This window comes from Psammomys obesus, unplaced genomic scaffold (assembly GCF_907164565.1).
Source record: "Psammomys obesus unplaced genomic scaffold, mPsaObe1.curated_primary_1811, whole genome shotgun sequence".
Lineage (NCBI taxonomy): Eukaryota > Metazoa > Chordata > Mammalia > Rodentia > Muridae > Psammomys > Psammomys obesus.
In genome coordinates this window covers 30570541-30584444 of record NW_026593286.1, presented here as the reverse complement: position 1 = coordinate 30584444, position 13904 = coordinate 30570541, and the positions used below count along the sequence as shown (strand labels likewise).

The 13904-nt window shown below is 48.7% G+C and overlaps 1 protein-coding gene across 1 annotated transcript in view; it reads left to right on the top strand.

The window, feature by feature from the left end:
* The first annotated feature begins 2479 nt into the window (after positions 1-2479).
* Kiaa2012 (KIAA2012 ortholog) overlaps positions 2480-13904 on the top strand; it is a 79591-nt gene continuing 68166 nt past the window's right edge. Inside the window, exons 1-2 of the mRNA XM_055616799.1 lie at positions 2480-2563; positions 4265-4531. Of these exons, the coding sequence (XP_055472774.1) occupies positions 2480-2563; positions 4265-4531 (351 nt within the window). The remainder of the gene's footprint in view (positions 2564-4264; positions 4532-13904) is intronic.

The following is a 13904-nucleotide window of genomic DNA, read 5'->3' as shown; positions in this document are numbered from 1 at the left end:
TGTGGCCTTAGAGCCCTTAGAGCAGGATTTTGGCCCACCTGTTGTGAGGCAGTCACTTCAGGATAAGAACGCTGATCCGTTTGGATCAGCAAGCATTCGGTTCAGTCTTTCCATTTTTTGCTATATGACTGAAAAAAATTAATTGCATTATTACAGATGTTTACCATTTTACCATATTTAAGTTAACAGCTCCTTGGCACTAAGAGCCTTCAGCCTGTGGTGAGGCTATCTCCAGAACGCTTTTCTTTCCCCAAACACATCATCCACAGAACACTAACTTCGCTCTCCTCCATGCCAGCCCCTGGGCCCCAGTCACTATGCCTTTTCCTGGTTCAGTGAATCTGACTACTCATGTTTAGCACCAGCTGCTATTTGACCAGTACTGTCACTGGCTTCTTTCAGTTAGCATAATGTCTTCAAGGGTTATCAGGACTGTAGTCCCTGTCTGAATTTCTTTCTCTCTTTAAGGTTGAAAATGTTTTCTTGTAGACATACACGTTTTGTTTCACCATCTGTGTGTCCGTGGATAACTGGATTGGTTTCACATTTTAACTGCTGCCATTGGTGCCGCAGTCAACACAGGGGAAGCAAACCTTAGACCCTGCCTGCTTTCAGAAACTTCTTTTGGGAATATACCCAAAAGTAGACTTCCTGGACAATATGTTGATTATGCACTTATTTTTTTTTATTAGGAGCTCTTATACCATTTTTCACTGAGCACACACCACTTTATTTTATTTTTATTTGTTATTATTGTTTGTTCTTGTTTGCTTGTTTATTTTGTTTTTCCAGACAGGGTTTCTCTGTGTAGCCTTGGCTGTCCTGGAACTCACTCTGTAGACCAGGCTGGCCTTGAACCACAGAGTTCCACCTGCTTCTGCCTCCCAAATGCTGGCAGTATGCCCCCACTGCCTAGCAAGGACGACGCATCATTTTAAATGCACATTGATGTACAAGGACTTCTGAGCCTTCCATTCGATTACCGACACTGACTTTACCTTCCTATGTTAGGTTACAGCTTCGAAGGGGTGAAGAGTTTTCTCGATGTTGATTTGACTAAACTCAGTTTTGAACCTCTACACTCAGGATCTTTTTTTTTTTTAAAGATTTTATTTATTTATTTTATGCATTTATATTAGTGCTTTATCTGCATGTGCACCTGCATGCTAGAAGAGAACAGTTAAGGGTAGAGATGGTTGTAAGCCACCATGTGGTTGCTGGGAATTGAACTCAGGACCTCTGGAAGAGCAGACAGTGTTCTTAACCACTGAGCCATCTCTCCCAGCCCGTACACTCAGGATCTTAATTCCTCCATATAAACTCAAAAATCATTTCACAGCCTGAGGTCCAACTCTGGGCGCCCCTCCACAGCTGTGGGCCCACAAATTGTTGCACTTCTGAATATCAACCAGCAGGGGGCGATTCCACAAGCAGCCAAAACTGGGTCCTAAGCAGCACGAGGGCCTTCGGACTTCCTGTCCCTTCTCCATCTTGTGTCCACTCAGTGCTGCTAAACAGGGTGCCAAGCGATATTCATTATGCAAGACAGTCATACCTTGCAAGACATTTAACATTCTAGTCCCCAAAGTGGTACGATCACGGTGTGTGCGTGTGTGTGTGTGTGTGTGTGTGTGTGTGTGTGTGTGTGTGTGTTAGCACAACAAGAATGTCCCCTCTAGAGAACCAGGTATGCAAAGAAAGCCAGAGCTTCCTGGTGTCTCCCAGTCACTCATGCAGAGCAGCCATTAGTAAAATGAGGCTTCCTTTCCTAGTTCAGGGGATCCTGGGGCCCAGCCAAAGGAAATGTCACAGGCAGCTTGGGGTGACCTAGAGGACTCACTGAGTCTGTTAAAGGTTAGTTGACAGTGACAGGCTCATGTGTCAGGAGAAAGGGGAAGACGCTTGCTGAAAGCAAGGAGAGCACATAGCAAAAACAGACAACTCAACATGGCCTCCCACCCCCCCCACCCCGCCCCCAGGACTCCGTATTTGAGTCTGGTCCCTTCAATGTCCAGTGGACAGACCCCCTACCCACCCACCCCAGCCAGTGACCTAGCAGGGTCTTGAGCCTCCTCGGCCTTCCTGGGTTAAACTGCATGTCCCTATGCTGCCATGGCAACCGGAAACAACCTCCACTCACAATGGGAAGGATGGTGCCTTGGCCCAGATTTCTAGGTGCACGCGGTCTGTAGCAGGGCAACCAGGTCTCAGGGACAACAAGGGCAGAGGAGCCGAGGGCACACTGCTGAGGAGCCAGGCCTTGCACTTTGCTTTTTCTCGCCACAGAGATGCCCCCTGCCTCGGCTGTGTGGCTGCCCGTTACCAGACAGCTGTACGAGGGGAAACGTGTTTCATAAAGGGCCCGGTGTGCGCAGTGTCCTTTGGCTTGCTGCTGAGCTTTGGAAACCCTGAGGTGGGACCAGTTTTCAGCCTTCAGGACTGAGGTGACCTGCCCCTGAGAGGCGCAGGCAGGGGAAACATGCTCTCCCTCTCCCTCCTGAGCCGAGGACACGGGAAACTGGTCCAGAACAAACAGAAGCTGGAAGTCTATTTTGAACCAGAGGTGAGCCTTAGAGCTTCGGGGGGGGGGGGGGGAGGGGGTTTGTTGGGAGGGGGGAGGGGTTGGGAGGGTAGGGGAGGTTGGGAGGGGGGGTTGGGAGGGGGGGGGTTCTGTCTTGGTTGGTGAGTGTTGGAGGTCACTGGTAGATCTTCCCTGCTTGCCTGAGCCCCAGAACTGCCACGGGAACCATCTGCCTCCCTCCCACCGCTACCTGCCACCTCTGCTCCGGCCTGGGGGAGAATCCAGAAACATCTGGGTCAGGACTAGCCTTCCCGGCCTGACTGCCGCTGGCTTTCAGTGTACGTGAGGGTTTGGGCCTCTCGGTGGCTTTTTGGAACGCTGTGGAACTCAACCCACGGGATTCGTACCCACGGGAGGCCAAAACAGATCTCACCGTAGAAGGTTTTTCCAAGAGACGGCGAGAATCCCCTGGCGGTGCGAAAGTTTTATTTCTTCAGGACCGCCAGGAGCGAAGAACTCACCCGGGGCAGAGACCTCCGCCGTCAGGGTGGCTTGACCTTCACTGTGTTCAAAGACACATAAAGTTCCGAAGGCCTGCAGCGGCCAATGGCGCACACTCACATGACGTGTGGGCACCTTAGAGGCTCCTGGGTAGCCGTGGGGCGATGTGACAGCGCTCAGAAGGCGCAGCTCTCCTCCTGTGCAGAGCTGACCAGGACTGGGCCGTAGGGGCTCCTCCACGGTGCCCGGGAACCGTAACCAGCCTGTAGCCCCACTGTGTGCCTCTGAGAGCCTCGGACAGGCACAACTCTTCTGAAAGCCGAGTGGGCAAAATGGATTTGTGCACCGGGTTCTACTGATTTTGTCACTGTATCGGTTTGTGTGAGTGGGTGTGTATACGTGTGTGAGAGTTTGAGTGTATCGGTATGCGTATGCATGTGTTTGTGTGTGTGTGTATCTGTGTGTGCATGTGTGTGAAAGTGTGTATGTGTGCACACATGTGCACGTGTGAGCTTGTGTGTGAGAGTGTGTGTGTGTGCGTGTTTTAAGATTTCTTTTTATTATTTTTAACTAAATGGAGGTGTGTGTGTGTGTGTGTGTGTGTGTGTGCGCGCACATGACTTCAGGTGCCTGAAGAGGCCAGAGGCACTGGCTCTCCTGGCGCTAGAGTTACAGATGGTTGTGAACTGCCTGGTGTGAGCTCTGGGAACTGAACCCGGGTCCCCTGGATGAGCAACGGAGAGCGTTAAGACTGAGCCATTTCTCCAAGCCAATGTCTTGTTCTGTTGCCCTGGCTGTCTCAGACAGATAGTTAGATGGGCCTGGCTGGCCTCAACTCACAGAGCTCAGTCTGGCTCTGCTGGCATTAAAGGCCTGCCACACTCCAGCCAGAGATTCAACTCAGATCTATGGAGAGAAAATCTAAGTGTTAAAGGTAATTTTATTTCAAAATTTCACATGAACGTTCAGAGAAAAATCAACAACTGAAAAGAGGGGAGCAGGGTGAGCCGTGAGATGGCTTAGTAAAAGCATGTGCACCCCTCACACTGACAACCTTCGCGTGATCCCGCAAGCCCATGAGGCGGATAATGGTACCTGCACATTGCCCTCTGACCTCTACACATGCTCGCGCCTGTGCACACACAAACAGTTTTAGAAAGCCAGGAACCTTTGCACAAACAGTGTCTGCTGCAGAAGGACCTTCCACGGTGTCTCAGCCGAGGCCTTTTCCTTTTGTTAAAGGACTATTTGAACTGGAAGTCCCCTGAAGACTATGTCCTGGTCAGCAAAGCCCAGGATGGGGACGGTGCCAGCCAGCACTCCTGGAGCCTCTTCCTTCCTAAGACCTTCAGCACGAGAAAAGGGGCACTGATCCTCTACTCAGAAGGGCTAGCTGTGTCAGCCTGGGCACCCAGAGAGAGGAGAAGGGGTCACGGGAAGAGGCGGGACCTTGAGCTACACACGCTGCACGACCTCAAAGAAGCCATCTTGGCATACGGAAGGAGAAAGGTGGGTTCAGGAAAGATGATGGGGGGTGCGCTCATAAACACAGCTGCCGCTTTGACTGTAACTTCTCGTTCCTGAGGGAGGGTAGGCGTGGAACTCCCAGACCGCCAGTTTTGTCATCTTGCCCTGCACCCCAAGAACTAGTGTCACGGGGCTCACAGACTCTGTGTGGAGAAACACCCAAAGTAAGAACACTCTGGTGTTATCATTTCACATTTCTCTTTCAGTTACAGTGACACAAAATCTTTTTCACAACCAGAGTGTAGTCGGAACCCTTGAAACCCAGGCCCACAACCACTCCACAATCCTCACTCCACCTCTGATGTTCCCAGCTTGTGGAAATGAGAGTGTTTTAAATATTTACCTTAAGCTTCTGGCGTCAGCTGAAGTTAGTTACTTTTTTGCATTCTGCGTTTACTATTAAGGAGAAGGTCTGCTGTCTCGGGTTCACACTGTCTGATGTGCTGAGATGCGCTCGGCCCCCTGCCTTCTGTGACATAACCACGTGCGTCAGCCCTGAGACAGTCTGGGAAGCTTTAGCTTCTGACACCAGGCCCTTCACACCCTGGCTCTCTCTCCCACGTCCGGCCCTATGTCCCACTTCTCCATCCCCTCCTCCTCAATGATGGACCCCTCAAGACCCCTCCGAATGCAGACTACCTTGTTAAGGTTATTCTTAAGAAAATCTTGTGTTTCTCAGTTTCTCTCTTAACCCAGTTATCACCCAAACAGTTGAGACTCTGTTATATTATTTGTCCAACAAGCCTCAGCACAATAACTGAGCAGTTATGACTCTATTCTTAACCCTCTAAGCTAGTCTGGCTTTCTCCCAGCATACATCCCAGAGATACTTGCACTTTGTGGCTCTTCTGCTCTAGCTCCTCTCTGCTGATAGCTCCTGAACCTCTGCCCATTGCTGAATCTCCTACTTCCTCCTCTAACTCCTCCTCCCCCCACCCCCGGCTGGCAGGAAGTCCAGCCCTATTCTCTCCTTGCTCAGCGATTGGCTACAAGCTGCTTTATTGGCATACCAGGGGACAATTGAGGAACAGTGGTTACACAACATTGAGATTCTCAGGACAAGGACTGCATCCAGGTACAGCGGGCATAGAAATCAGCATTTGAATCACACAATAACCTTATGACTACACTGGCTCACCCCAAAGACTCCTTTCTCAGCTATACTATTGTGCATGCCCCTGGATACTCATACACATCCTTCAAAACACAGCCTGTCATCTCACATCTCACATCCCACATCCCACGTCCCTGGGCAGAAACACACCACAGTGTCCTCCTCTGCAAACATCCCCATCTTACTATGCATCAAAATTGGTCTTTTTTGAGTATCCAATGGGGGTAATATTTCCTCTAGGGCAAGCACTGTTGTGGACCAGTTGTGCGTGCTTTCAGTGTTTCTCAGCTCGCCTCCCACTTTGGTTACCAGGCTCCTCAGTCACATCTCCTGCCACAGGCAGAACAAAAGCCTCTTCTGTCCCTTTGACCAATCGCCCCACTGCCCTTCGCCATGAAATCATAAATAAGTTCTTGAAAGAAAGGGAAACGTTTGTCAAGTGTTTGCTGTTACTTTAAGCCATTATTTCATCTGCCCCGTGCTCCTATGAGATGCAGTTTCTCTCAACAACCTTCCTCGTCCCCGCCCAGCCATCTTTTAAAGGCAGGGTCTCACTGTGTAGCCCAGGCTGGCCTCCAACACTTGATCACCCTGCTTCGGTGCCATGCTGGCTCATTTGCAGATGAGAAAACCGAAGCTTAAAGGAGTTACGTGACTTCCTGGGGTAAGTGAGTGACGGACGGTTGAAACCTCTCCTCCGCTAGCATGGATATCCTCCTGTCTGTGAACAGGAAGGGGCGCTCTAGAGGTCTTTGAGCCTGGCCCGTTTGTTTCCCACACCCTTCTCTTGCTCTGCTCTGTTCATAGAGTCGACCACAGGCTCCATACAATTCCAAGAAACATCTGTGTAGCAGCTCTTTGCCAATAGGGTACATTGAGGGAGACTGGGAGGGGGAAGAAGGGGAAATACAGAAGACTTTCCCCTTCCATTCTGTCCCAGGTGACAAGAAATACCTATACAATATCTGTAGTCCCGCTTCCAGAAGGCAGGCTCACACCCGTCCCAGGCTCCCAGTGACCCTTGACCCTGACTGTTGGTCCTTCTAGAATAGGGTGGAATCAACTTTCCAAGACTGCAGCTCTCAATGTTATCTCAATATCTGTTCAACTCCTGCATACTCCAGTCACCTGTATAAACAATACCCTAACCTACATTTCTTCTATGTTTATCATTTGTTTGTTTGTTTGTCTGTTTGTCTGTCTGTTAGGGCTTACATGAGTGTGGAGGTCAGGGGACAACCTCCTCCTACCACATAGGTTCCAGGGTTCAAACTCAGATCATCAAAGGTTGCCAGGCTTAGGGACAAGCACCTCTCTCTACTCACTGAGCTGTCTTGCTGGACTCCTTCTATATTTAAATACTTAAAGTGGTTTTGGTTTTTCCCTGGCTAGAATAACTCACTTCCCAGAGAGAGAATACTTTCCACACCTTGAACTTCCTACCCCTACAGCTATTTTGGGGGATTAGGGTCGGGGGCCAGGGAGCTTACTAATTTATAAAACTGTCTCCACCAGAGACAGCTCTTTCTCCATCTTTGGTGAAATTTGGCCTCCACAGAGGAGGGACGTTCTTGCCCTCCAGTATCTGTCTTCTAGTTATGACTCAAACTTGTAGGAAACAGCGATATAGGCCAACTCCAAATGTCTGTGAGGGAAATGGTAAAAAAGCTTGAAATGGTAACAGGCAGACATTTAAGGTTAGGAAACATGGCATTGTGGATTTTAGAAGGGGAGCAATTCAAGGAGCCTGGGAGTCAGGAATGGGAATGCTTCAGCAGAGAACAGCTTCGGGAAGGAAAGCCATAGACTCCAGAAACCCAGGAGCCTAACTTCCACTTCCAAAAGGCTTTAGGGAAATAGTCTCAACCATTCAAACTGAAAAGTCACATGACCTTTCTGGGGGACATTTTGGCAAAAGCCTAAAAAAGGTTGATTCCGTTTGACTCAGCACTCTGCTTTTAGAAGCTCCTTGGAAACGAAGCAGAGCCATGCCCTAAGACTTAGGCCCCAAATGTTTGCAGCATCATACTCACCACTGTGCAGAACCCTGGGAACTGTAACTGTCTCACAATCAAATATCAGTTACGTGAATTACAGTACAACCATCTAACAGATTCTGGGGCAGGCAATAAGCATTAATCACAATTCACATGAAAAAAATATTCACAATGTCCTTTTTAAAAGTAGAGTACAGGTGCTGGGGAGATGGCTCAGAGATTAAGAGCACTGGCTGCTCTTCCAAAGGTTTTGAGTTCAATTCCCAGCAACTACATGGTGGCTTACAACCATCTATAATGAGATCTGGTGCTCTCTTCAGACAGGGAAGCATACATGCAGGCAGAAAACTGTGTACATAATAAATAAAAATCTTTTTAAAAAGTAGATTACAGCCAAGCACAGTGGCACACACCTTTAGTCCCAACATTTGGGAGGCAGAGGCAGGCAGATCTCTGAGTTTGAGGCCAGCTTGGTCTACAGAGCTAGTTCCAGGCCAGCCAGAGCTACACAGAGAAACCTGTGTCTCAGATAGATAGAGAGATAGAGAGAGAGATAGAAATAGACAGAGAGATATAAAACAAGGCAATTACAAATGTTATCCATATGTAAGTAAAATGAATTACTAATGTTGGGCTCAGCATTAAGAGTGCTTGTTGCTCTTGCAGAGGTGTGGGCTTTGTCTCCAGCACATGTGCCAGGAAGCTCTCAGCCATCTGTAATTCCAGTTCTAGGGGTCCAGTGGTCTCCTCTGAACTCTGCAGGCACCCATACTCACACATACACAAGCCCGCACACACGTATACACAAATTAAAAATAAAAATATTGCCAGGCAGTAGTGGTACATGCCTTTAATCTCAGCACTCGGGAGACAGATGTAGGTGGTTTTCTGTGAGTTCCAGGCCAGCCTGGTCTATAGAGCTAGTTCTAGGACAGCCAGGGTTACACACAGACACACACATACACACACACAACTATCTCTAAAAACAAAAACAACAAACAAAAAATGTAAAATACTAATGTCAAAACATGCTTGAGTTTCTGCGGTGGCGCCGGGCCTGTTTTAGGTGGAGCGGGACTGAGGACTGCACTGGAGGCATGGCTCAGCAAACTGCTATAAACGGAGCCGCCATTAGCCGCTCTGTCTTCCTCCGGCACACTGTCTTTGTCTAAGCAGAGGAGGCCAGTAGTTAAAAAGACCATACTCAAAGTCAAAGAGCCCAAATGCCGAGGGTGGAAGGTTCACCATTATGGTAATGACACTTACTGAATGTCTGTTACTAGCTGGGCCCAGAGTTAGAACCCAACTAACCAAGACCCCGCACAGATCCAGAGAGCATACATGTAACACAGGGAGCTAGGAGTCAGTGCTCACGTGCACAGCACCTCCAGTCATGTGCCGGTCTGAGGGCAAGCATCTAGGTCCACTTGACAGTTTTCATGGTGCCTCAGCTTCCTAAAGCACAAAGATCAATGTCCAGTCAAGAGACAATAGACTCCAGAGTTCTCAGACCCCTGCAGGCATTCTGGGCCTCCTCTTGGGTTTTGTTTTGTTTTAAACCAAGGGAAGTCTTAACACTCTCAGAGTTAAAACCATTCCTTAGGACTTTCATCCATTCAGCATCTCCATATTTAGAAGTCATTTTGCTGTAAACACAGGTAGTTATAATTTGGGGCATGAAAACCATGGCTTTGAACTTGAAGTGCAACAGAATCCTAAAGAGCTCCTAAAAATGTCAACTGTATTAATTTTCAATTTTTTTCTCATTCTTCACTCCTATGTTTTCAAAATTTTGTGAATCTATTGATCCTTTTAAAAGTTTGCTTTAGCCAGGGCGTGACTGTGCATGCTTTTAATTCCAGCACTCAGGAGGTGGAGGCAGGTTAGCCTGGTCTACAGAGTTCCAGGATAGCCAGGGCTACACAGAGAAACCCTATCTCAACCAGTCAACCAGTCAGTAGAGATGCCTACTTTAAAGACCGTTTTCTGTCGTTGTCACCAAATACCGCTGGCTGGTAATGTGCACAGAGTAGGGCTAGTGGCAGCATATCTCTTCAAGAGCCTGGCATTGCTCTACTTCTGGTGACAGGCTTCTGGCTGTCACAAGTTGGAGGTGATTAAATGTGCTGAGAGCCAAACCGGGGAGCCCAGGCCTCCCTTCCTCCAGAGGCCCTACCTCCCCGAGCCCTCAGCACAGGAATTTCATCAGCAGGTTAGAAGTCAGGGTCAGGCGGCTCTCTGCCTGATTTTTTGAGATGAGGTCTCCACTAAATCTGGAGCACACATACCTGACTTTACCCCAGGGGTCCTCTGGTCTCTGCACACACACACACACACATACACACACACACACCTGGGGCTGGGATTCTGTGGCAGCATATGCTGACACACCCTTTTATGCAGACGTTAGGGACCCAGACTCAGTCCCTCAGGGTTTACCAACTGCGCGATCTCCAGCTCAGACTAACATTTTCTGAATGCTAACCGTAACGGGTGTTTAATCTGTGGGTGGTGTTTAATCTGTGGGTGTCACTTCATCTGAATAAGCCTATGATATGAGTGCTAGCACGATCCCCGCTTCGTAGGAGGGAAAATGGGACTTGAAATTAAATAGTTCACCCCAAATCATACACCCAAGCTACGAAGCTGGAATTGGAGCTTAGACCATTTGTCCTAAAGCTCAGCTCAGCTGCTAGGCACTACAGGCCTCAGAAAAAACACAGGTCTCCCCAGTCCGAGCCATATTTATTTGTAAGAAACAGGACTGGAGCTGCCGGGCGAGGAGGCAGCTCAGGGACCAAGTACTTACCTGCATGTGTGAGAGCCTGAACTTGAGCCTCAATCGGCCATCCCAGCACTGTGTGTGTGAGAGAGAGGTGGGGGGTGAGGGAGAGAGAGAGGGGGCAGGGAGGGAAGCAAAGAGACAGAGGCAGACATAGGGACAGAGAGAGAGAAAAGAGAGGAGGAAAGAGGAAGAAGATCTTCGAGGCTTCCAGCACGTTCCTCATACAAACCATTTACTATTCCAAGGAAATGGGTGAAGTTTTCATTAAAAATCTAGTTGGATTACGGGAAACATTTTCATGCTATATGTATATGGTCCTGTAGACTCTTGTTTTTCTGGGCTTTGTATTTTTTTTCATCTATTGGTTCCCTTGTAGCGCTAATAGAGACAATTTATTTACTTGTTTTCATTTTAACTTTTTATTCTTTTTTTTTTTTTTAACTATGTGTATGTGCTTAAATGTGAGCACATGAATACCCGGGAACAAGTCAGAGGGCGGTTTTTGGAAGTCAATTCTCCTCTTCCTTTGTCAAGCTGGCATCCATCTTGTTGCTTCTGCCGCATCGTGCTCTGGCCTCGCTGGCTCAGCAGCTTCCAGACATGCTCCTGTCTCTACCTCCCAGCTCAGCATGGGAGTGCCAGGATTACAACCCAGGACCCTGCACCCAGACTTCTTGTTGTTATTGTTTTATTGTTTTGTTTCTTCAAGACAGGGTTTCTCTGTGTAGGCTTGGCTGTCCTGGACTCGCTTTGTAGACCAGGCTGGCCTCGAACTCACAGCCATCCTTCTGCCTCTGCCTCCCAAGCGCTGGGATTAAAGGCATGCGCCACCACAGCCTGGTGGCATCCGGATTTTTTTAGGGATCAAGCGCAGGTCGTCAGGCTTGCACAGCTAACACCGCCTTAATGCTGAGCCATCGCCCTGCTTCTGGGAACATTTACAGTGATGACTAACACCTGGCACGTACGATGACCCCTGTCATTACTCTAATTGCGTTGTGGCCTCAATTCTCTCTTCACAAGGCTTACACTACTTTTCTATTTCGTGAAAGCATACACAGATTTCATCACTTTTGTGTGTGCCACGTCCTGGCGTTAAGTGCATTCACATTATTGTACAACCATTACTCCCATTTATTTCCACCCTTAAAAAAATTACAAAACTGGGTCTCAGGGAGTCAGCTGTGAAGACACTGGGTCTCCCCATTCCCCTGAGCTAGGAACTAACCAGCCAGCACCCAGGACAACGCCTGACATGGAGCAGCTACCCAGAAAATAGTGGTCAGGCAAGCACACTCACTGCCAGAGCTGCCACGGGGAGCCACAGCCGCCACCCACCAGGAGGGCACAGACTGGTGAAGAAAGCCAACCACGCCCCCGAGGCACTTGAGGCAGGCAGTCTTTGAGACAGGCTGGAGTAGAACACTGTGGAGCAATCAACGGGGGAGGGGTGGCTGCTGCCTTACTGTTTCATTTTCATTGTGTGTCTTTCCAGGGACCATGTGATAAGCCGATAGGCATATAAAATGTGTACTGACTGGATCAGGAGAGCAAGCACCCCACCTAACCACCGAACGGCGGGCTGAAACATCCCACAGTCACCGTTTTCATCTAGCTTCCCCTAAACGTTGCCTTAAACCTCTTTGTTAAGTAATTTTTCAACTATTTTTATTAGCGTTTTGCTGGCATGTATGGCTGTGTGTCGCTTGCATGCAGAAAGCCAGAAGAGGGCATCGGGTCCCCTGAAACTGTTACACACAGTTGTGGGTGCTGGGAACTGACCTGGGGTCCTGGAGGAGCGGCCTGTGGAAGGTCTAGGTATGAATCCTTACTGTAAGTTTATTAAGAACGCTCTTGACCACTGAGCCATCCCTCCAGCTCCTGTCTTAAACCTCTCATTAAGCCGGTTCACTGACCTGCATCTACAGTCCTGGACGCCCACTCGGCTGAGGCAAGGTCTTTTAACCTCAGAAGTTCAAGGCCAGCCAGGCGAGCGAGCATAGTATTTCCGTCTCAAAACCCAAAAACAGAAACAAACAAACAAAAAAAAACACAGGACACGTTAATTTTTTACTAACATAATTAATACAGATATGGTGTGGTTTTTCAGTGTACATGTGCAATGCCTCCTTACACATATATGCGTGCAAATAGGATAATTTTAACCTGACTTAGCATCACCTTGCATTTGGAGCCTTTGAGCTTCTCCCTTCTAGCTATTCATAAGATAAATAGTTGGTTCTTCTGAGCTACAGGCATCCCGTTGTGCTTTAGAACGGCCGGGAACCCTCTCCTCTTGAATCCTTTCTGCCTCCTCCCAACTCACACTCCCACCCCTAATACTATTCTACATTCTCACTATCCTACATTCTGGTCGTCTTCTTTTAGAATCCACATGTGAGGGGTCTCTGCAGATCTCAGGCAGAGAAACAAACCAGGAAGAAGTAAGAATGAAAACTCGGTTCAGATTGGCTTCATCAACCTGGATCAAACCTTCTCGGGCATCTGAAGGCAGGTGGTTTATGTGCAGCATACTGAAACCCAGCATAATTTAGAAAAAAGGCTCCCAGGTGTGATGCCATCCCAGGTCCATAAGAACGGTAACCACATCAAAAGTCAACTCAGGGGACATGTCATTTCTTCCAAGAAGATAGGTTCCAGAGATGAGCAACCTGTACTAGCTTGAGGGCCTTTGGAGGGGTCTGACCTGGTCACACAGATAGCATAGAGGTGCTTAGGTTATGAGCCACCTTCCATCCTGGTTGTGGGAGCTTTCGATGGCCCAACAGACAGCGCAGGCCACCAGGCTGTTAATCACCTCAATTCCCAGCTTTCTGGATGGAAGAACAGGAAAGGCCTGTGTGCGTGACCTTCCTGGTGTCACTGTGGGAGCAAGGACCTTTGGGCTGTGCTCCCCACATTAACGGGGGAAAGAACCTTCGCCATTCATCCAGTGATGGGCATCTGGGGAGAGTCCGTAGCTTTGTTGTTGATGTCAGAATAAGCATGGGAAGGCAGGAATGGCGGTGTTATCTTCTTGAGACACTGCCAAGTAGTGAGTTTGACTGACAGAGCATAGGGCAAATGTGTTTTCCCTGTTTAGGGGGTCTCCGTTCTGTTCTCCACAGGGGCTGATTTACATTCCCATCAACAGTCCCATCCCCTCTGCTCCAGACCTCACCAGCATCCTGGTATTCGGTCATTTTTGTCCCTCTTAAAGAGCTCTTGTATCTTGTCTCAAACCCACCTCGCAGCTGAGAATGACCTTGAACTTCTGAGCCTCTGGCTCCCATCTCTAGGATATGCTTTCAGGCAAGCACGCTGGAGATAGACCCTAAGGCCTTGGACATGCTAGCAAACACTCAATAGCTAAACTACTTCCCCGGCCACTACTGTTTGTCTTACATGTATTTGTGTGTGTGTGTGTGTGTGTGTGTGTGTGTGTGTGTGTGTGTGTGT